The 22,162-nt window shown below is 39.5% G+C and overlaps 1 protein-coding gene across 2 annotated transcripts in view; it reads left to right on the top strand.

The window, feature by feature from the left end:
* LOC128512436 (double C2-like domain-containing protein beta) overlaps positions 1-22,162 on the top strand; it is a 67,118-nt gene that overhangs the window by 28,433 nt on the left and 16,523 nt on the right. For both annotated transcript variants that reach the window (XM_053485707.1, XM_053485706.1), the window contains 2 exons: positions 14,103-14,177; positions 15,807-15,916. In XM_053485707.1, coding sequence (XP_053341682.1) covers positions 14,103-14,177; positions 15,807-15,916 — 185 coding nt within the window. The remainder of the gene's footprint in view (positions 1-14,102; positions 14,178-15,806; positions 15,917-22,162) is intronic.

Raw genomic sequence — 22,162 nt, 5'->3', positions numbered from 1 at the left:
TGCATGTTCATGCCTTTTCTCAGTTAACACATGGCAACAGTGAATGGTGATTTCTGGAATTTGGAAAAAATTTCCAGTTCTATGGGTGGATATGTCTAGTTGACATGAGGCAAGAGAAGACAAGATACCCAGACCGGTTTGAGCTGACAGGAAAGCTATTAATAACCAGTCTTTACAACAAGGGTGAGCAGAAAGCATCCCAGAATGTGGAATTTGTCCGACTTTGTGGAGGATGACGGGCTGCAAAGAGAGATCTTCACACTAGGTTTGGAAATCAGAGGCTACGGTGGATACATTTTCGTCAAAAGTTCTCTTGTTAGAGGATTGTTCTCACAACACTGGAAACACAACAGTGGAGGAAAATAAGCCCTGGCAAAAGTCAACAAACTTCATAAAGTTAGCAGAAGACAAAGCCATCAAAGACAAAGCTCTGCTGGATCAGGACTGACCTTCAGTTTTTTTTCATCTCCTCTGTTTGGATCCAGATCTATACTTCAGCCAAACAGCTGGCTTCCCAACCCCTGCCGAACAGCAAAGATAGATCTGGCTTCCTTTTGCATACCAGCTGTTAATATTTCATTCGAACTGCCTTCGTAGGATGGCAGTGTATTATATTGATTTATGGTGAATCCCAATCGCAGGGAAAGCTCAAATTATTAACTGAGCGAACAACAAGAGAGGAGTTTGATAACTTTTTTTTTTTTTTTGGAATTGGAGTTTTAACCTCTGTTAAGTGAGGTTAGAAACTACAGTAAAACTTGGATTGCGAGTAAAGCGGTTTGCGAGCGTTCCGCAAGACGAGCAAAGATTTTTTATAAATTTTGTGTTAATTATTTTTATGTAATAATTTTTTTGGGCTGTTAAATGAATCATTTTAGTTTCCATTATTTCTTATTGGAAAAATCGATTTGATTTACAAGTGTTTTGTAATACGAGCCCACTTCCGGAACGATTTATGCTCTTAATTCGAAGTTCCACTGTATGTCTTTTAATGAATAAATGAACTCGGGATCGTTCCTCTGTGACTATCTCAATAGATGTACTGTATGTAATGTATGTGTAACTTTGTATATAATTTTGTTCTCAGAATATCCAGAGCCCAGTGACCTGCTTATGGTAATTAGAAAGCATTACATTTGCAGCGTTTGGCAGATGCTCTTATGCAAAGCGACTTGCATTTGATCTCATTATACATCTGAGCAGTTAAGGCTTGAGCACCCTGTTCAAGGCCCCAACAGTGGCACATTGGTGGCTCTGGGGTTTGAACAAGTGACCTTCCAATTAAGTAGTCTGTCCCACTGTATTATCAAGAGTTTTCTGCAAGGAGACCACAGACGCTTAAGCTCAGCTTTAATTGTTAAATCCACCGATTCGTTCTGTGTCCTTGGATTATGTTCTCAAGGCCAATGTGCAATTTGGTCTATCAGTTTGATATTCATTGCCTGCAGATGCTATTGAAATCCCCATATCATGTGCCAGATAATGTTTTTTTTTCTTTCTAAGTAGCCCTACGTTCACACAGAAGACTAATCTAAACCATTGGAGTCCTCTGAACAATCTTACTACACATATGGTCTGTTATTTTTTAGGTTCCCTCCTCACACTTAATTTTTGGAAGAAAAGATGAAAGTAAACCTCATGACTGAGGTTTAATTTTATCCCTGTCATACTCAAGCTCTCATTAAGTGCGTACAAAGGCATTACAAATCATAATAAAGCTTGGTTAAGATGTCAGTGGCTGCTATTGTTGCTACCAGGGAGAAAGGGGTATGAATGAGTCACTCAGTCTACATCATAGTTTATCTTAGTCTTTTGCATTTCAGGGAATATGGGAAGCCTCCGTCTGTCGTCAGCACTACACCTCATGCGACAAAAAGTAAATGTCTTTAGAGAAGCTGGTGAGTCAGTGGACCAGGTTGGAACACTGTATTTTTCACAACGCTGAGTTACGGGAAAGTGGAAAGCCTGTGTTGTTCCACCTCAGTCGATGTAGTGCAGTTCAACGTGGATAACGTGTATGTGACAAAAAAATGGACAGGCTGTTATTTACGAAGCAGATATTGCGAAGCACTGTATATCAGTCATATTGAGCCCAACTAGAGGCATTTGGAGTCAGAGGAAATACACAAGGATTATAAGGAATTACCTCTCCGGGCTTGTAGATAACGTAGCAAGAGCAGCGTCTGCAACTGCAAAAAATTCTCATAATACATGAAGCTTATGTCATTATCTTGTTTAATATCAAAAGTGTTATAATATGTTCTAAATATGAGTTTGTTTTAATCATCTTCCTAAGGTGCAAGTAGAAAGTAATTGGCTCTGGTCATGTGACCATTTGTATCACCCACATAAAAACCGTTCACAGGAAATTAGGACAGTTTATAATTCCATCAGTTTAATCTATGAGTTTAATAGGTTTATATCTGATCTTAGAGCCAAAGCAGCTTTACAGAAATCTAAATCCTTCCCTGACCCTGCATTGGGAAATAAAAAACCTTGACTCGAAAACCCACAGTAGCTCCTTACAGTTAAACATATTGGTTCAAGGCTAGGTGGAAGAAAGACACAAAAGTTCACTTAGTTATTTCACATTTTGTTAATATTTAAACCATAAGTACTTTTTATTTCCGTCTTTTTTAAGTTTTAAAATAATATGGTGATATTCTTGGTCTTGCATGTCCTGCTCTTTTGAGGTCTGTCCACAGAATTCAAATTGTGTTTAGGTCAGGGGAGTCTGAGGACTATGCCAAAACCTTCCTCCCTTGTGAGTTCTTTAACTTCTTCAGTCCACATGTTGTTTTTTTCCCCCAAAATGCAGTCAGGCTTGTTTAGATGTTTGTTTTCAAACGTTTAATACAGATTTTTATGGTGAGGAAAAAATGTTTTCTTTTAACAACAGAATTGCATTTATTTATTTCTTATAGGAGTAACAGCCATTCTTACAAAGTCACATGCTAAAAAGTAACTGGACACACTAACATCGTCATAAATGTTTAGATTTATTTTTTTTATTCTAGAACGTGAATCTTTTGTGCGCGTCGATTCCCAGCCAGGTTCGATTTCGGTCTCAGTGTGTGTGTGTGGAGTTTGCATGTTCTCCCCATGCTTGGTGGGTTTCCTCCGGGTATACTGGTTTCCTCCCACAGTCTAAAAACATGCAGATTAGGCTAACTACCACTCCCAAAATTGCCCATAATGTAGGAATGAGTGTGCATGTGTGTGCCCTGTGATGGATTGGCACCCTGTCCAGTGTGCCTGTGTTACCCTGCCTTGTGCCTTAAGTCTCCTGGGATAGGATCCAGGCCCCCCGCAACCCTAAATACAGCGGTATAGACAGTGAATGAGTAAATCCTGAAGTCTGGAGCACTAAATTTCACCAAATGCCAGGTTTCCTCCCTTGAGCTGCTTTGCCAGGACTTTACTGCAGCCACCTTCAGTTGTTGCTTGTTTATGCGTCTTTCTGCCTTTAGTTTTGTCTTAAGGAAATCGAAAGCATGCTCAGTTGGGTTGAGGTCAATTGACAAACTCAGCCTTTTCTAAGACTTAAGAATCTCTTGTGTAGTATTCACAGCATGCTTTGGGTAATTATTCCTTTGTACTGTGAAGTGTCGTCCTATCAGTATTACATGGTTTGACTAAATAAGAAGAAATTATAGCTCTGTGCACTTCAGAACTCATCCTTCGATCAGAGGTTGCATCAATGAACAATGAAGTGGCAGCTATACATTCCTGTGCAGTGACCCTGCCCTCACCATGTTTAACATACTGTATAGTGTGATGAGCTTTGGAACATTATCCCCTTTCTTTCCTTGTTTTATTATATTCTTTTCTTCCAATCCATAAAAGTTTAACTTGTGCCAGACATGGGCATTTATTTATAAATATTTTAAATACATATTTTCTATCAATATTCTTTTTGTTTATGTATTTATTATAGTAAAGCCTAATCAGCATTGAGCGGGTTGTGTCTTAAACTACCTACATGTACATTTAATAGTGTTCTCGACTTGGAGTTTTTCTTTACCAAGGAAAGGTTAAGGCATTGGTCTTAAGTTCAAGTCCCACAACCACAAAGTTGTCCTTGTTGGGCTCTTGAGCAAGGCCCTTAGCACTCAACTGCTCACTCACTCACTCATGCTTTATGCTGTATTCAGGGTTGCGGGGACCTGAAGCCTATCCCAGGAGGCTTAGGGTACGAGGCAGGGTACACCCTGGACAGAGTGCCGATCCATCGCAGGGCACACACATACACACACTCACACACACATTCACACACTACGGGCAATTTGGGAACGACATTTTTGGACTGTGGGAGGAAACCATAGTACCCGGAGGAAACCCACCAAGCACGGGGAGAACATGCAAACTCCATGCACACAGAGATGGGAATTGGGCCTGGCTGGAAATCAAACCCGGACCCTGGAGGTCCAAGGCGACAGTGCTAACCACTACACCACCGTGTCGCCCGCTCAGATGTATAATGAGATAAAAATCTACTTCGCTCTGGACAACGGCGTCTGCCAAATGTCTAAATGTAAATGTGATCATCCACTTCCATGGGCTTCAAGGTTTTTTGGTGTTGCTGAGTCAGTTCATTCCTTATTTTTAAGAACATTCCAAATAGTTAATTTGACCACTGCTTCAGGTTCCACTATCTCCCTGATAGGTTTGGGGTTTTGTTTTTTAGCCTCCTTCACTTGCATAGGGACGTTTCTGGACTGGACCGCATATCGAGAGCCACTACATAAAAATTGAACACATGGACTCAACTCCAGATTTCTTTTTCATTTTCAAGAAATAATGTGGAAACAGGCCACACCTTTTCATAAGAGAGTCTAAAAGTAAAAGTCCATTAGAAGTCCATTTTCGAAATCCTATTAAAATAGAGCTAAAAGTCTATACATCAATCACATCTTGATGGCTTAATTTTAAGTCCAAATTAAGCTAATTGCGTCCGCATCCAAATATTCATAGGCCTGCCTATATAAATTATATTGTGGCCATGATAATAAATAACGTATGTTGTAATCTTTGATCTGTTGGTCAGGAGAAGGTAAGTATTTCATTTTAAGAGTGTTGTAAATGTCTGATGGTAGGATCTAACCTCATCATGAATCACCGCCGTAAACTGAAACAGTTCTCAATGCTCTAAACAGATAGGATCAACCAAGCTAAAATCACAGTCATGATTCTGCCAAGGTCTGTACCAGCACACGCTAGAAATTCAAGAAAATGTTTGGGGGGGGAAATGACACAGAAGACATATGAAAGCACCCTGATTTGACAGATAGTCATTTTGTAGGTCATTCTGCATCCGACACATCAGTCACTACATGATCATTTGTCATTAGTTCAACGCATGATACTCAGTGTGTGATGGGCTGAGACGAATGACACAGACCCCCAAACGCTGTTCAGAAAACGGCGAACATGACTATCGAGTCGAGTGAACTCTATTAAAGAGAGGTCTTTCTGTTCTTGCCCACCTTCAACATTTATCTCCAATATTTCTCAACTAAAGTCACCTTCTCATGATCCTTCATGATGTTGTTTTTCATCCTCCAGTACTTCATTACGAAGTATTATCCACTTTAACATGGAATATTGAATCTTCCTTTAACCTTTTTTTATTTTTATTTTTTTCATGTATACTACGCATGGAATGTTCAATTTGGAGCACATCATTTAAAGCACTTCATTACCGACGCGTTAAACATCACTCAACGGATATTTAATTGAACCTCTAGGCATCTAATCAATGTGCTATTTTTTTTATTAATATTAAATTGATAGGAATTCTCATTATTTGTTTTGCCCGTGGTGTCATCAGTCTATTAGTTAGCACATATTAAAAAATGTGTCAAAAAAAGTTTAGTTTTGTCTGACTGACGCCCCAAGTATCTGTCACCCCAGTGCTCTCTCTCTTTCTCTCTCTCTTACAGCAGCATTTTCTTTTGTAATACATGCAAAGTGATCCGAGTAGAAATGGCAGGGGCTTGGTTTAGTTTCCACGTATGAATAGTGAAAAACCAGCTATCAGGCATTTGAGTTGAACAAAGGAACGTCCTAATCCTCGCTGTCAAGGTGAATGAATAGAGAGTGGGTGGGTGTAGGTGTGGGTGAAGGAGAGTCTATTAATTATTCATTTCATCTCTGCTTTTTTTTTTTTTTTAAACAGGAAGAGTTTGATTTTTGAAATTATTATTTTTTGGCTCATTCCGTTTATCACTTAATGACAGCAAAATGATGGCCTTGCTCACAAAATCACATTGTGCCATCAACTCAAGTAGCGCATCCGTTCACGGGTCAAGAAAAACAATTTCCGTTTCTGTATTAACACTTGTCTGTTTAAATTGCCATCCGGCATGTTGCTTTGCTTTGCTTTTTTATTCGATTTGTCTCAATGTTGTCAATTTCTTGTTATTCTGTTTTTTGTTTTTTTTTGCCTGCATGCATCTCTCTCTCTCTCTCTCTCTCTCTCTTTCTTTCTTTTTTTCTTTATTTCTCTCACACACTTTGTGCATGACTGATTTTGGGAATGTGATGAATTCCAGCTCCCTCTACCCAGGTACAAAAAGGTAAGCTCGGCTGTGTTTCTCTTATCCCCCCTTTTTTCCTTAGCAAACCCTCATTTTAAGTCTTCTTATTTCTCCTTAAATATACGTTCAAGCCAGCCTGAACCCGACTCCATTCACCATATTGGTGTCCCTGTCAAATGCACAATATAATTACTGATTAATAATTCAATTCTTATTTGACTGAATTATTAATGAGCACAGATGACTAGCTAGGAATGAGACTAGCTTACAAACCTCACATCCACGTCAGCTTAGTGCAGTATAGGACATTTTTACCGCCGTCTTCTGATTGGACAGGTCTTTCTCATCTAAGTTGCATTTGTCCTTTGTGTGTGAGTCGTGTTGCTCATCCAGAGATGTCTTGGATATTTGTGCAGTCTTGAGGAATATTGGGTTGTTCATGAACAATTTCTTCTTTTTGATCGAGTCTTTACCGTGTCTCAGAAAAATGAGAGAGATTCATTCATTTTTTTTACCTCCGTAGGTTATGTACAGAAAACAGAAATGAGTAGTTACCTTTGAATCTTTTGGTCCGAATCGTTTATTCTTTTGTCACGTGACTCTATGCAGTGCAGTACACGGGAAAAAGAACTGAACGGTTCTCAACGAATCTTATAGTCCGAGTCGTTCGTTCGTTTGTCCCGTGACTCCCATGGACTCTATGAAGTGCATTACACAGGGAACAGAATTTAACGGTTCTACTTAATTAGTCTTTAAGTCCTAGTCGTTTGTTCTTTTGTCACGTGACTCCCATAGACGCTACGTAGTGCAATAGATTCAAAAGAACGAACAATTCGGAACAGAAGATATAAGAGATGATACTCATTCTGTTTATCATAACTTGTCCTTAGCTGCATTGTAATATTTTTATTACTAGAACTATAGCCAAAATTTGTGTGTGTAAATTTGTGTAAATAACTCAAAAAAAGATCCATTCATTTTAATGTTCTTAATTCAAAGAACCGAGTCACTAAAATGATTCAAACTTCCCATCACTACTGGGCATTTGTAGCTCAATGCACAACCTCACTTGGTTGTGGCCACCATTATGTATGAAATTATACACTTAAAGCCCAAACACTAAACCTTATAGTAGCACCATCTGGATTTGAGATGGTGGGTTATGTAGGCTAAAAGATAGTCTTTGAATCAGTCAGTGTAATTCTGACACTGATAAAGTGGCTACTGAAGATGAATAAATGCAGTTATATCCAGTAGGTAGAGATTCCCCCGGGTTGGATCCTTTAATTGGGATTTTCTTGCTGGTGTCAGATTTCTTTGTTTTTGTTTGATTTTAATGATCATTGTTGCCAGTAAAGACAATGATCTATGATTTAAAATTGTCAGTATAAATTATGGCCTCGGGCAACATTTTAAATCCTTTCTTTCAATAATTGCCTTAGCTTTCCAGCCTCTTTGAGATGGGTCATTTTTCACTACCATTATTAGCACTCTGCTGTATAAATGATCTTGCGTTATGATGGGAATGGCACTTTGTCAACGTAAAGCATCGCTTATGCACTCACATGTATATATATTAATAAGGCTGTATGTATTTGTTGTATGTTTTCGGTCCAGGGAGGAGTTATTAAAGGAGTTATTAAGGAGTTATTAAAATAATATATACGTCTGTCTAGCAATTTGAGATGCTTCCAAACTTCTTCATCTGGTGCTGGCAGCTAGCAGTAGGCTGTCTGTGAATGAGTCTAATCATCAATCAGGATGCAGGATGTGGAGGAGAGCTTGGTTCTCCTGCCTGGTGCTACTTTAACTCCATGTCACGTCCTTCAGCGCTCATTACTGACGTGTTCCTTCCGCTCTCTTCACCTCTCTCTTCCACAGATTTGCCATGTCACTCGGGTCCATATTTACTACAGCAGTTCATACGCAATCCTTCCAGTCTCAGTCTCATGCTTCCTTCCAATCCACGCACTGAACACTTCCTCACTCTTTAAATAGTCGTCCATGTTTGCTTGCATTTAGTGGCCAGTGATTCCTGCCAAGCTCATTATACTCGAGGCCTGCCTCTTTCATTTGCACATGATGAGCACAGATTATACATCAAGCCTTCCCCTAGCACCCACAATGTGTCTAGGTTTTTCCATGAAAGATGATCATTTAGGACATAAAGGGACTCCAAGTACAGCAATTTTTTTTTTTTTTTTTTTTTTTGAGTGAATGCGGTCATCCAGCAGCAGTGATTAAAGCAATATGAATGAGTTGGGTACATGAAGCATTGATGCATGGCACCCATCTGGCTTTCATACTGGTCATTTCTCCTACTCTCCTAGCAATTATTATCAACTGCCTATTCAGTCACAGCACAATAATCACAGAGCCCAGGAAGCCACTTCATTTTGATGCTGCATTCCAAAATGCATTTCTTTTCGGTTAAGTGCCAACATCACCCAGAGAGAAGTCTAGTTATGCTGTTTCTTCAGAGTGAGATGTAGTTGGGGTCATTCCCTCCATCTAGATCAGGGAATAGACGGTCCAGCCATACAGAGCTGCTTTGGAGATTGCAAAGGTGTGATTTAAAAAAGTTGACATGCCGAATCAGACATTGGGTTGGTCTAAATTTTAAATAGAAGCAACTGAAAACAACACAAAAAAGTTCCTACCCCCTGGGTAAGGTGGAAAAGGTTGCATATCGGAAAAGTTTATGAATAACTGATGTCTGTTCTAGTGTGTGTTAAACTTTTATCAAATTTTCTGCAGCCCAGCAACAATAAAGGATTATTTTGTTATTTTATGAACAACAGTTCTAGTAGTCCTTAAATATTTATGTACTGAGTTTTGGATTTGAAACTCATTCTTTGTAGTCAACATGCTACAGTAATAGATATAAGAACTAAATAATAAATTTTGGTATGTTGAGTAATATTCTCCACCTCCACATTTTCCTTTTTTTTTTAATCCCAGATTTTCTGGATATATGCTTCATGACCCTGACTTTTCAGGACTATGCAAATGCCTCGTTGCTCCTTTACACAATATCACAACTATTATTTGAAAAGAAATAAAATTTCTGACATGAAGTTTAGTCCAAATTTTTTTAGAATTACCCTGTGACTTATCAGGTCCAAAAACATTTCATTTATGATTCATTACAAAATTTGCGCTTTTGCCAGTTCCTGTGTTTAAATGCGCAGCAATTGCAACTCAGGAGGAACAGACGTTAGTTTGATAACCAAAAAGTGTGAGCAGTGAACTTGAAACCAAAGCTATGATCAAATATGGATTGTGAGGGCAATTAGAGTCCATACGAATACACACAAACAAAAAGTGATGGAAGTACCCACTACCAACCCAAGGGCCGCCAACAGGCAGTACCCATTTTGGAATCTTTTATGCTGGCATCAAGTAAGGTGCAGAAAACAAGAGAGGGTTTTTTTGTGTTTGTTTTCCTCGTCTGATTAGGATTCAGAATCATTTCTTTTGCTTAATGCTATATTCTTCATGTCAGAAACCATGAAATTGTGCTGAACAGCCCAAATGTAAATTTTTCTGCAGCAGTAACAAGGCATCTAAAGGGCTTAGACAGTGCTTTTTCTTTTGTTTTATAATTTTATTTGGACAAAACAACTGATCACTTCCAAACAGGAGCCTGTAGTGGCTGTCAGAGGTGGCATACCAGACAGTGTGTTTTTTTTTTTTTTCATGTTTGCTTTTTTCCCTTATGGGTGATGCACTGAAAATACATGTAGGCAACCTGCTACCTCGGTCCATTGTGCTGAAACTATCCATTGTAGCCATGTGTTATGTAGCCAAGGGAACAAGATAGAGTTGATGTACTAGTAAGATCACGGAAACAATCACGCTTGATATTTGATTTTGATTAATACCAATTTGAATAATTTTATAGTCATCTCTTGAGCAATCCTGACTCAATATTCTGTTTGAACCAGTGATGTTGGCCATAATTGATAAACACATGATGAAATAGCAGTTCCACTGTCTCTAGAGTCAAGGGCAGCCCCGTAGGTAGAACCTGCATTTGATCATTAGTTTATTGCTCCCGGGATGACTTCCAAGCCTTAGTTCCTGGGAAGATTAGTCACAAAATCTGTTGTAGTGTGAAGCCAAAGGCACTGTTAGACTACACTGCAACTGGCAGCATGATTTGGCTTGGACACAGACCGAAGAGGAACTGATGAAATTATCGAGCTTATGTTACAGCAATAAAAGGCTCCATCAGATGTCAGAACGTCCATAAATTAGTCTCCAGTTTTCCCTATGAATAAGATCAGGTAACGCTATTATGTAAAAAAGGCAGTACACACTATGTCTTGTGAGTCATGCGTTCTGAGAGAGCTTACTGAAACAGGTTTAAAGTGTTCCACCTGGTGGAAGATTCCAATATGATATTGCTGTGGTAGGGGGAGTTTAGTAGATTTTGGATAAAGGGGTTCGGTGGCCGATAAGTGCAAAATGAAATAAATTCAAAAACGAAGTAACAAAACTAAAAACAATATAAAAAAATGACATATTCAGAAAGTGCACTTTTTTGCTCCTTATGCAGAGGAGAGTTTTTAAATTGAGATTTGATTAAAGCCACCATAGGATTGAAGTTTATCATTGAGTTGTTGGAGTTATTGGACAAATCAGGCCATAACTAGTCTTAAACTTTTCATGCTCTGGAATCTAGATTTCTGGAACTCTAGATCAGTGTCCATGTCTTTATTAAAAGATAAAACTTCAACGAATTCATGGTCAATGTACAACAATTTGTATAGTGCACTACTGGTGTGAAAAGGTATTGCACACTCAAATCCATTTTAGTTTGTTAGCACTGAGTGGCTTACACTTCATCAAGAGCTCTGATGGCACAAATGTACGGTCCAGGTTTCCTTTTCCTTAAATTTGTTAAATATAAATATTCATGCGAGGAGGATGATACATTTCTAGGCAGCTTTAGGCTTTTACCAAAAAAAGCAACTGGTGATGAACTATTAATAATATATTAATTAACAATTAAAAATAAATATTGACGTACATCATTTCGCTTCCTAATGACCAAAGAATGAAGAACTTCCTGGCACGAAACCTTAAGAGCAACCAGACAGAGGTTTGTTCTCATGGACTCCCTCTTTATACTTTGCACGTTGTAGAAGTCCTCTTTTGTGGTTCGAGCATACCCCAAGAGATGCAGCTTCAAAGCGAAAGTCAATCTGTAGTCCATGCACACACGAGCGCACTCGCGCTCGCACACACACAGCCGGAATATTGCGAAGACATTTGAAAGACTCCTTTTAGGTCTGTCAAGTAAAAGACAAACGAGAGGAGCCTTTATGTTACTGAGGGACATATGACTGGAAGCAGCTAATAATAAAAAAAATTTAAAAAAGCAAAAGGAGAAAAGTAACAAAGCGGAATGTTTAAAAATAAATAAATAAATTGCATTATGCTTTATTAATCTTGCAAGTAAAGCAGCAATTGCCCACTCGGGATCATCTTTACTTGCTTAAACCACAAAACACTTATTAGCTTTGTTTGTTCTGTCAGCCTGTGGGAGTAGACGAGGTAGGAGAGATTGACATTCTGTGCGGTGTACTTATATCCTGCGTGACTGCATGCAAATGCCTCAGAGACAAAGCTTAAACAGAAGGACCCTGTAAGAAATAAATTATGAACCAAGTATAATGTAGCATAACGAACCTGAAAAAAAAAAGTTAAGGACTAATTTCCCAACAGAACTTTGCAAAAAAATATGAACTAAATATAACAATATCATATTATAATACTACTAATTGTGACAAACTTCCCACACAGGAGAGACTGCAAAAGATTCCCAGATTAATTAGTTTTGCAATGAAACTAAACCAAGGGTTGAAGTCAAATCTAAATTCATATGATAAATTAAGTTTTGTTTTACTAACTCTTTTGGCTGGGAAATTGAAGCCATGAATATACTTTGAATTTTGCTGCCCTGTAACCTCTGATTGACCTGAACTTTTTTATTTAAACCTTAACACAACTCCTCTACTTTTCTTTGATGGCTGTCGAAGCCTGGTTAAGAGATTTGACAGAATATGTTGGTTATTAGATCCTGTACCGCAAAGATGAAAGGAATGATTTGTCTTGTGAACTTGGGAGCAGCTTTCTCTAAGCTTGAGCCTGCATCAGATATCTTCACCAATATCAAACCAGGCGGTCATAAACACATCGCCTTGCCCTTGCGCAAATGAGCCGGCTAACTGTAGTGCGCAATGTTTAATTTAAACGACTTATTAATGATTAATATCTTCTTGTCAGTGTGATATCATATTGATGCTTTGTCTCAAGCGGAATCTTTTTTTTTTCTTCTTCTTCTTCTTCTTTTTCTGTACAAAGCCCTGAACTCGGGCATGACACTGGACGGCTGGGTTGCTTTGATTGACCTAACCCAAATGCATGCTTCAGCAGACAAAATCCTGCTATGATAGGTGGAACAGCAGCGGATGCTAATACACCGCAGCTGTTTCCAACTGATTTCCTCAGAATGAAAGAAACGTCTAAAATAGCTCCAAGCTGCAAGCTAAGCTCTTTTGACATGCTAAAACTCTGTTGAGTTGCCGCATTTCTCAAAATTAACTTTATTGGGAAACCCTGTCCAACCACTCATCTATACTAACCAGTCATGCGTGGTCAATATGGTCAATACAGGTCATGAACTATGCTAATGCCCAATCTAGCAGATCAGATTCCTGTTCTTTGTACTGTAAATGATGTTGAACCCAACATGTTGTGTCAAGTCATTCTGTCAAGCTTTTCTGTTTAACATGGTTGTAAATTGTTTAAGTTGTTTAAGTTCCTGTAGCATTCCTGTCAGCTTACATTATTTTTCTCTGACCTCTATCAGTTTTTTTTTTTTTTTAAACGCTCCTGATAGGATGTTCTTTGTTTGCCACACCATTTAAAATCAGCAGTTGATGGAACTCTCGACCCGTACCTGCATGCTTATGCGAATAATAACCGGCCGATTGGTTTACTATTGTTAATAATAAAGTGGTTATTGGACCTATGCTGTGACAGAATCTGGACAAATAGAGCGAAAGTTACGAGTGAAAAGCGAAACAGGCAGCCCACGTATTAAGAAGATGAAAATATTGCATAACACCTTTGTTTGTGTGTTATTCCCATCTCGACACTCCCACACTTAGCCTTTAAATGTAGCCTCGTTGAGCAATTACACATGCGGTATGTATTAATCAGCTGTAGATGAACTTCACAGCCCTCCCCGTCGCGCGAAACAGTTCGTCTCTCTGTTAAGGTCATGTCAAAGCAGATTTCTGTCTTTGGGTATTTTGACATTTCAAGTAATTGTGGGCTTTTAACCCACACTTTGCCATCTTAATATTATCTTTCAAATTAGAGGAAGTTTTTTTGGGGGGGCTGTCAACATTCAGTTTTGACTTGTTTGTAATTAAATTGGTTTATATTGGGGCAAAAAGTAGGATGATATCAGAAAGAGAAAAGGGTTGGGTTCATCCTGGCTGTCATTGTTAAACATCTCTCTCTCTCTCTCTCTCTGGTCTTGCACAGGGACTCAAACCCATGGATCACAACGGGCTGTCAGATCCCTATGTTAAACTGCACCTGCTACCTGGAGCCAGCAAAGTATGTACTTATGAACTCTTTCCATACACACACTTTACATACCTTAAATGCATATTATCTCTACCCTCTGCATGGTGATATTAGCTTACACAGGGTGGAATATGTACAAAAATATGTAATAAATTCTATCTCTCTGGGCAAGAGGACATTTCAGTGTGATCAAGTGACCTGGGTTCATATTGTTCACAAAGCTAGCTAACTAGTGTTTATAAAAATTAGCATGTAATTAGACACTGCATGCTAGTTAGCATGCTGTATACATTAAGACAGTCCAAGTGTTTATTACCTGAGTGCAGATTATCATATAATACATCATGTCTGGATGTTTTTATTATCATATGCGACCTTTTGTTTTCTTGTATGTAAAATAGATCGCTTTAGTCTGGCTAGCATCTAGATACATTACCAGCATGATGTTCTAAATGACAGCTTTCCGCTCTGGTCCTTATTTGGCTCGGTTTCATCAGTGTTTGCGCACACCCGCAGGTTCCTGTCCTCTCCCGTGAGCCAGATCACCTCAGGCGATTTGTACAGTGCAGCAGGCAGTGGGGTTTAGAACCGATAACTTGCTAAATAGTTCACTGCAAAGGTTGATTTGGTACTTTTACAAAGCGAAGCCTTCTTTCTGGTACTCAGCAGTTTGTATGCCATCTACGAGGACCATTATGTAACATTTAATGCTCAAAGATTCACCCACCCTGGAGAGCAGTCCAAGCATGACATTATTTGGGCCAAAAAAGGTTTTGTTTACCTCTTTCTCTAGCTATGTGTGATTTCCTCCCACAATAAATGTTTTGTTTGTAGATGAACACAGCGCATGACATGGGGCCCAGAGATGAACTGTGGTATTGCAGAAGGAAGTCAGGATTGGCAGAGAAGGTAGTGAAATATATGTACAGGGTAAAGCAGTGTGGTATGCCACGAGTACGACCGAATGGTTAAAGGTGGAGGTGGGACTGCACCAGGGATCTGCTCCTAGTCCTGTTCTGTTTGCAGTGTTGATGGACAGGTTGACGGATAAGGTTAGACAAGAGTCCCCATGGACTATGATGTTTGCGGATGATATTGTGATCAGTCGCGAAAGTACACTACGGAGCTGGTTGACATAAGTCTAGAGTGGTGTACCAGGAATATTTAGGGTCAAGTGTCCAAAGCAATGGGGAGTGTGGAGAGGTAAAAGAGAGTGCAGGTAGGGAAGAATGAGTAGAGAAGAGTAGTAGGAGTGATTTGTGACAGAAAGGTAACGGCGAGAATGAAAGGGAAAGTTTACAGAACGAGAGCGATACCAGCAATGTTATATACCATATTGAGTATATTAGGTAGTATGGTTTGTGGACAAACTTAGAGAGGCCAGATTAATATGGTTTGGACAACAGAGGAGGGATGACGGGTATATCAGGAGGAGAATGCTGGAGATAGAGCTGGCAGGTAGGGGGAAAAGGTAAGGCCCGAGACGTGGTTTATGGATGAGTTGAGGGAGGACATGCAGGAGGTCGGCGTAACAAAGGAAGATGTGGTAGACAGAGTTAGATGGAGACAAATGGTCCTAACGGAAGCAGCCGGAGGAGGAAGAGTAAATGTCTTGTTTTAGGTTTAAGCACTCTCCACAAACTTTGTCTCCCTGTTAAGGCCAATAAGCTCCGAACCAAGACTCTGCATAACACCCTGAACCCCATCTGGAGCGAGACGCTGACCTACTACGGCATCACCGATGAGGACATGGTCCGCAAAACACTCAGGTACCCGCACTCTCCTGAATCCTTCTTAAATGTCAACATCACTACTATGTCTTTTCCGGTTTATATTGACAGCCTTTTCACACTCCACTCTGAACTGTCATAGTTACACGTTTCATTAAATTCATCATGGACAGCTGAGGTATAAAATATTCACTGTAAATCAGTGTTTTGTATTTGCACAAACAAGAGATTTCCCCGTTCACCTGGACAACTAGGTTAATCTCATTTAATGCTGGAGAGTCGCACACACGCACACATTAGCCAATGACGCGTGCATGAGGATGCTAATGTTGCTCTGCCTTGTTGTGTTCTTCATTATTGTCATCCTGACGTAAATCAGTATGAACACAGGTAGCTTATGTTGCATTTTTGGAAGGAGTCTCCATTGTCAGAGACGTTGCACTTTAGCATTACACAAGAAATTAAATGTTATTAAGACGTGTACACTGTCCTCATTTTTATTGCATAAAAAATGCAGTTTTTGGCAGATTGCACAAGTTAATGCTACTTTATTGAGTTTCATGGTCTATTAAGCTTCTCGAAGCAGCAGCATAGTTGCAGTGGGGTTATCCCTCATTACCCAGCAGCACGGGTTAATGTGGGTCACGCTTTTTTTTTTCTTCTTTTATGCACTGTCAGTTTTATACAACAACATTCTGATTTCTAAGCGGCTTCTCTATTTATATCAGCTCTGTCGTGCCGTCTTTTTCATGTCCTGTGACAGAGCGGTTAATTGACATTCTTCTCGTCTGGAAACCAGACGAATGCAACGCATTCATCCCTTTCAGATGTTACATAAAATTTGCGGTAGTTTCGTTGACGCACCATGCAAAGCCGGTTAACATATTGCCAGCTGTGTTATAAACCACATAACTAAGCTGTCACGTGTTCTCATGGGCGAAAGGTTGGCAGCGAGGAGTTAATGATGATTGAGGTCGCAGAGTGTTCAGTTAATATTGTTTCTGTTATTGGGTGGAAAAAAAATCGTAGAAGGCGTGGAATGGGAAGGCATTGCTATTCAAGTCCAGTACAATTTCTGCGGATTTCACGGATGTCCACAATGCATTCCGTTTTGACTTAATAGGAATTAGAGATTTCCTGCGGCGGATGTGAACTGTATCGGACAGTAGATATTGTAGGATTTGCTCCATCCTCTTTCATTCTTAACAGTGCAGTTTGTTCTCTACGCAGCAGAAGAGAATTTATCAGCCTTCGCTTGCTTGCCCGTACCGAGCACTTCATATCTCTCTCTCTCTTCAAATGTCGCATTCACAGAACCGTCAAGCCATTCTACTGTACATCAATAAATGAATAAAGAAGTAACGCACGCGTTTGTGACTGAATCGCGGCAGGTTAGGAGCAAAAGGGCGAGCGTGCCGCATCCCTCACATGTCTGTCTGGACTGTACTGAAATTAATGAGGCATGGCAACGGCTCTGCAGAGATCGCCTGTGATAAACAGCGCGACTCTGTACTTTCTCAGGACTGCTAATGACTGCTGGCAAAGTGTTAGCAAAGCATTAACCCTGTCATTCCTGACGCTATTAGACCTGCAGCCTTTTATTTTGTCATTTAAAAGAAAAAAGTGTAATAATAAATATTCATCCTACATAGTGATGCTCAGTGGTCAAATTTGTTACTTCCTGTTCCAAGACTGTGACCTGCAATGCGACCTGCACGTTCCTATTGCCAGAGCAAGCTTGTATCTGAACATGTGGTGTGTGTGTGTGGGTGTATGTGCAGGTAACGTGTATTGATCTGGGAGGGCCCACCTGATGATTCATCATGGCTTTTCTTTAGGCCCGTCTCTGCTAGTTTCCATGGAAACACAAAGTATCCTTCAAAGGTCTTTCTTTTTCGGGGGGGACGACAAGCGCTCGCCCTTCATGCAAATAAGCACTAAACAATGACAAATCAGCAGTCTCCAATCTGTCATTTCTGAATGTTTTCTTGTCCTCATCCCATACATCGGGGCTGGCTTTTATTTAAGCACCTTGTCTAGCCTTGATGCTTCCTGGCCCGCAAACCCAGCCGTTCTGCGTGGACATTTATAGAATGAAATATTTTTATTATATGAAAGTCTCTCTCTCTCTCTCTCTCTCTTTCTCTCTCTCTCTCTCTCAGGTCTCTCGGCAGCTTCTAAACCTCAAAAGACTTTCTGTAATGAAAACCATGCTAATTCACATGTCTGAGTAGGAGTCAAGAAGGGAGCACGCCCACACTCAACTGTTACTATGTGGATTATTTTACATCCTATAGGGAGAAATTCTAGACTTTCCAGATTATCTTCATTTTCTACGCGAAGGTTGTATGCGCAAAACGTCATATTTTACTACTTAGACAGAACAAAAAATTCCTACTTGAAACCTATTCACAATACACATTTTAAGTTCTTATAATGATGTCACGGTTGCCAAATAAAGATCAGCCATGACTGTCTGATGTCATAACACTACACATCAAACTTGTTTCGTCGCTATACGAGTAGTGCAAAGATGTAGAATTTATTTAACTTTTACAACTATATAGCATATGATATTTACTCCTTAGTAATACTGGCTTTGTAGCTGAACATCTAGAGGGAAAAAATTAAACTGTGGGATGATATATGGTCTGGTATTTCCTTTGTGATGTAGGCTGTAACACAGCTTCAAAACGGCATGGCTATTATCAGGGACTGGTCAAAAACCCAGACCCAACAAACTCACAATCCACTCCAGTTCTATTGAAGACAATACAAGACAGGATTCTGTGATTTACTGATGATCAAAATTAGGATTGTAAGTCTGTCTGAAGTCCACAAACATCATACCACATGTCTGCCTCTTTCTTAGACACTCTATTCATAAATCAGCGTTATGCAATATTAGTATTCAATAAGCCGACTATGGGAAAATTTTTTATATGGCTATTTATATCCAGGAACTATTACCAAAAAAACATAACCGTGTGTTAATAAAGTGACATGGTTAACTCTTTAGGTACAGTATTCATATCGACCTTCCAAGGACCATCCAAACGTCTCTGAGGCACATCAAATGTTTTCTGGTGGCTTGTAATGCCCAAACATTTTACTAAATACACTTTAGATCCGTTTTATCTTGAGCTGGAGAAAGAAAGAAAGAAATAAAGAGAGGAAGAGAGAGAAAATGTGTGATGGGTGGCAGACCTGATTAGAGCTGTAGTTATTCAGGGGATACCGTCAGCTCCAAAAGGATTTTAACAGTAAGTTTAACTCTTTTTTTTTTTTTGCCCCTCTATGAAGCAATGTGTGATTGAAAAAGATTTTTAAACTTTCAGGTTTTATTTAAGAGATACTGATATTGCATTCGCTGTATTCCATTTTCAAAGGTTTAAAAGTAATTGGACAAACAAATGTAACTAATATATAATTATCGCCAACTATACACCAGTAAAAAGGTGACAGGATCATATGCATCAAAGCCAGACCGTCCAGTCCCGTCCCACAAAAAATCCATGGAGCACAAATTGCAAAAAATTCTGGAAACAATAGAAATGCACCAGAACACCCAGTGCACTACAGCCGGCCATGCACAGGGCCCAACAGGCGCAAAGAGCTTAAGGTCACACACCCACCCACCCACCAAACTCACCAAACTCTCCAGACCCCAATCCGATTGTGCAAAGGATTTGCAGCCAACATCCTGGTGCCAAACAGCACACTCCCAGAGGCCCTGCAGAGCCATACCCTGAGGGGCCAGAGCCACCCCAGTGGCGCTAGGGGAACATAACACCTAGGTGTTTTTTAATGTTAATGTGCTTAATGATATGGCTGATTAGTGTATGAGGATTATTTTTAATACTTGGTTGAGAATCCTTTGCAGTCAATGACTACCTGAAGTCAGGGACCCAATGTCGGGGACGTTACCTAATAATGCTAATTTTCCTGCCTGCAGAAGCTTTTCAAGATTTTTACCGTAGCCGTCTTAAGTTGTTGTTTGTTTTGTGGGTCATTCGGCCTTCGGTTTTTCATTCAGTAAAGGCTCAGTTGGGTTAAGGTCAGGTGATGTTTTTTTTTATTCCCAAAGAAAGAATTGTGTGGACTTTATTTGTCTTCCATGGTCTTCAAGTCCTTTAAAAGTGCATTGCTTCTATTGAAGTACATACAAAGTTAATTTGATTTGGCCACTCCTAAAGTTACTGTTATCTCTCTGAAAATTCTGTTTATTTTTTTTTTCAATGAACAGCAACCAAAGCTCATACTCAATGCTTTAAATCAGCTCCTGTGAACTGTAGGGACTGTGTAACAACTACTACTTTTTAATGCAAATGTTTTAATTGCAACACACCTTTCACACCCACCGGCACGCAGAACTTTAGGTCCAAGTATATAGGAACTAATATTACGTCTACAGTTTACTGCAGTGTGGTTGTCACCATGTTCACCTTTTTATCTGAACTGTCAACACCACCGGATATTGCTGCACTTCTTATTGATTTCCTTTATGCTACAAGTGTGTGCTGCGTGGATTTATGCTTTGGCACTTCTCTAGTCTAAATGATTTCAGTTGAAGTCATCGTCTCCATATTGCACCCCTTCGATACAGCTATAAATCTAACCAGTATTCATAAACATCGATGTATTTGTGATTTAAGTCCCACGTTACAGACTCATGTTCTCTCTTGCAAACCTGTAGACATTCAAAGGTAAGGAGATGTGTTTGGAATGACTTGTATTGGCAGCAGATGAAACATGAGCACAGGCGCGCTTTAGCCATCTGTCTCGCTGCAAAATGGGTTATTCCATGCCTTTAAGGGTCTCCTTCAACTTTTGTCCTTATTATTTGATATTTCCCGCACACGTCTCCTAAGGATGGCTTTCACCCCTAAGCTCAATCTGACATGCTTCCTCATTGCACTCTTTTTTTCCTTTTTTCTTTTTCTTTTTTAGTAACAGTGATTGTTTCCCTAAACCGGTACACCCCACTGAGTTTCTTTTCTTTACATTTAACACCGTAAATGTTCCAATACCACTACTATAATGTGATGCAGGACCACTGGCGAATGTAAGATGGTGCAGATCTCTGACTCATGCAGCACTTCTGCTTTGTGGCACTGACATGTTAATTAAGAACAAAGGGGAAAACAGCTTGGATATTTTCAGGGGGGGTTTTTTTCACCAGACCTCATGTAACTTTTATAAACTAGCGCATGGATGACAGCAACATCTTGATTAAGCAGTAGAATTGTTTTGTTATTGTAAAATCTGCATGCAGGAGCTGCTGGCACCATGAACGCCAAGACCGTGGACATTTTATTATCAAGCTCCTGAAACTACAGGTTTCAAGTCCTAGCAGATTTTAAGAAGCCAGTTTCATTAATGACGTTAAACGTAGCCGGGTGAAAAAACCCTATATGCATTAAAATGAGAATGTGAACTTCATTCATGCTCCTACCAAAGCTGCTTATGAGATCTCTGTGAGACTTTGAGTGATTGAGGGTATGTGGGTGTATGAGTGAGTGGCCGGTCGAATACCTAATTCCCTGCACACAAACATACACATAAACACACACACACAGAGACTGCAATAAAAGAAAATCCTTAAGAATCCTTAAGTACATATGGACAGTTGCGTCAGTTCCATCTCATCTACAGATGGAATGAAGTCCAAATATAATCCAGCAATATGTGGTACGGGTTGGCGGCGTGACAAAAACATCATATTACAAAACACTGCTATGCTACATGACAAAGTGTTACTCTCCGCATTAAAAACTAATTATTTGTGGTATTTTTTTAAATCAATAAACTAACATTTTTATAGTAATACATATAGTAATAACTGCATGACCTATGGCTAATAATGAATGTAGTTTTGATGAGCCATTCTACATTCCCAAACTTTTTTGATTAGAGTGTGATGAATGGTCCTGAATTTAAATTCTTCATCATACACTTGGTTCCTCGATTTTGTGATGTAGATTAAATCACCTAAATATTCTGCCGAACAATCCAACAAGTGAATTTATCTACCAGCTTGCTGCAAAGTCTATCTACATCACACAGTTTGATATAAATTGTCAACACTTGTCAAAAACTGCTACTATTTCTCACCTGTGTAAAGTGCCCCCATACATGTTTTAGATAGATGTGATTACAGAAGTGATGAACCTGCCACAGTTTCAAACTAAACGTAAACATCTGGGCCTGTATTCACACAGCTCCTTAAAATTCTCTAAGAAAGCTCTTATCTTAGCCTAAAAAGTCCTAGCTGGAAGTCTTAGA

Source organism: Clarias gariepinus, chromosome 24, assembly GCF_024256425.1.
Source record: "Clarias gariepinus isolate MV-2021 ecotype Netherlands chromosome 24, CGAR_prim_01v2, whole genome shotgun sequence".
Lineage (NCBI taxonomy): Eukaryota > Metazoa > Chordata > Actinopteri > Siluriformes > Clariidae > Clarias > Clarias gariepinus.
This window is presented reverse-complemented; position numbering and strand designations above follow the sequence as displayed.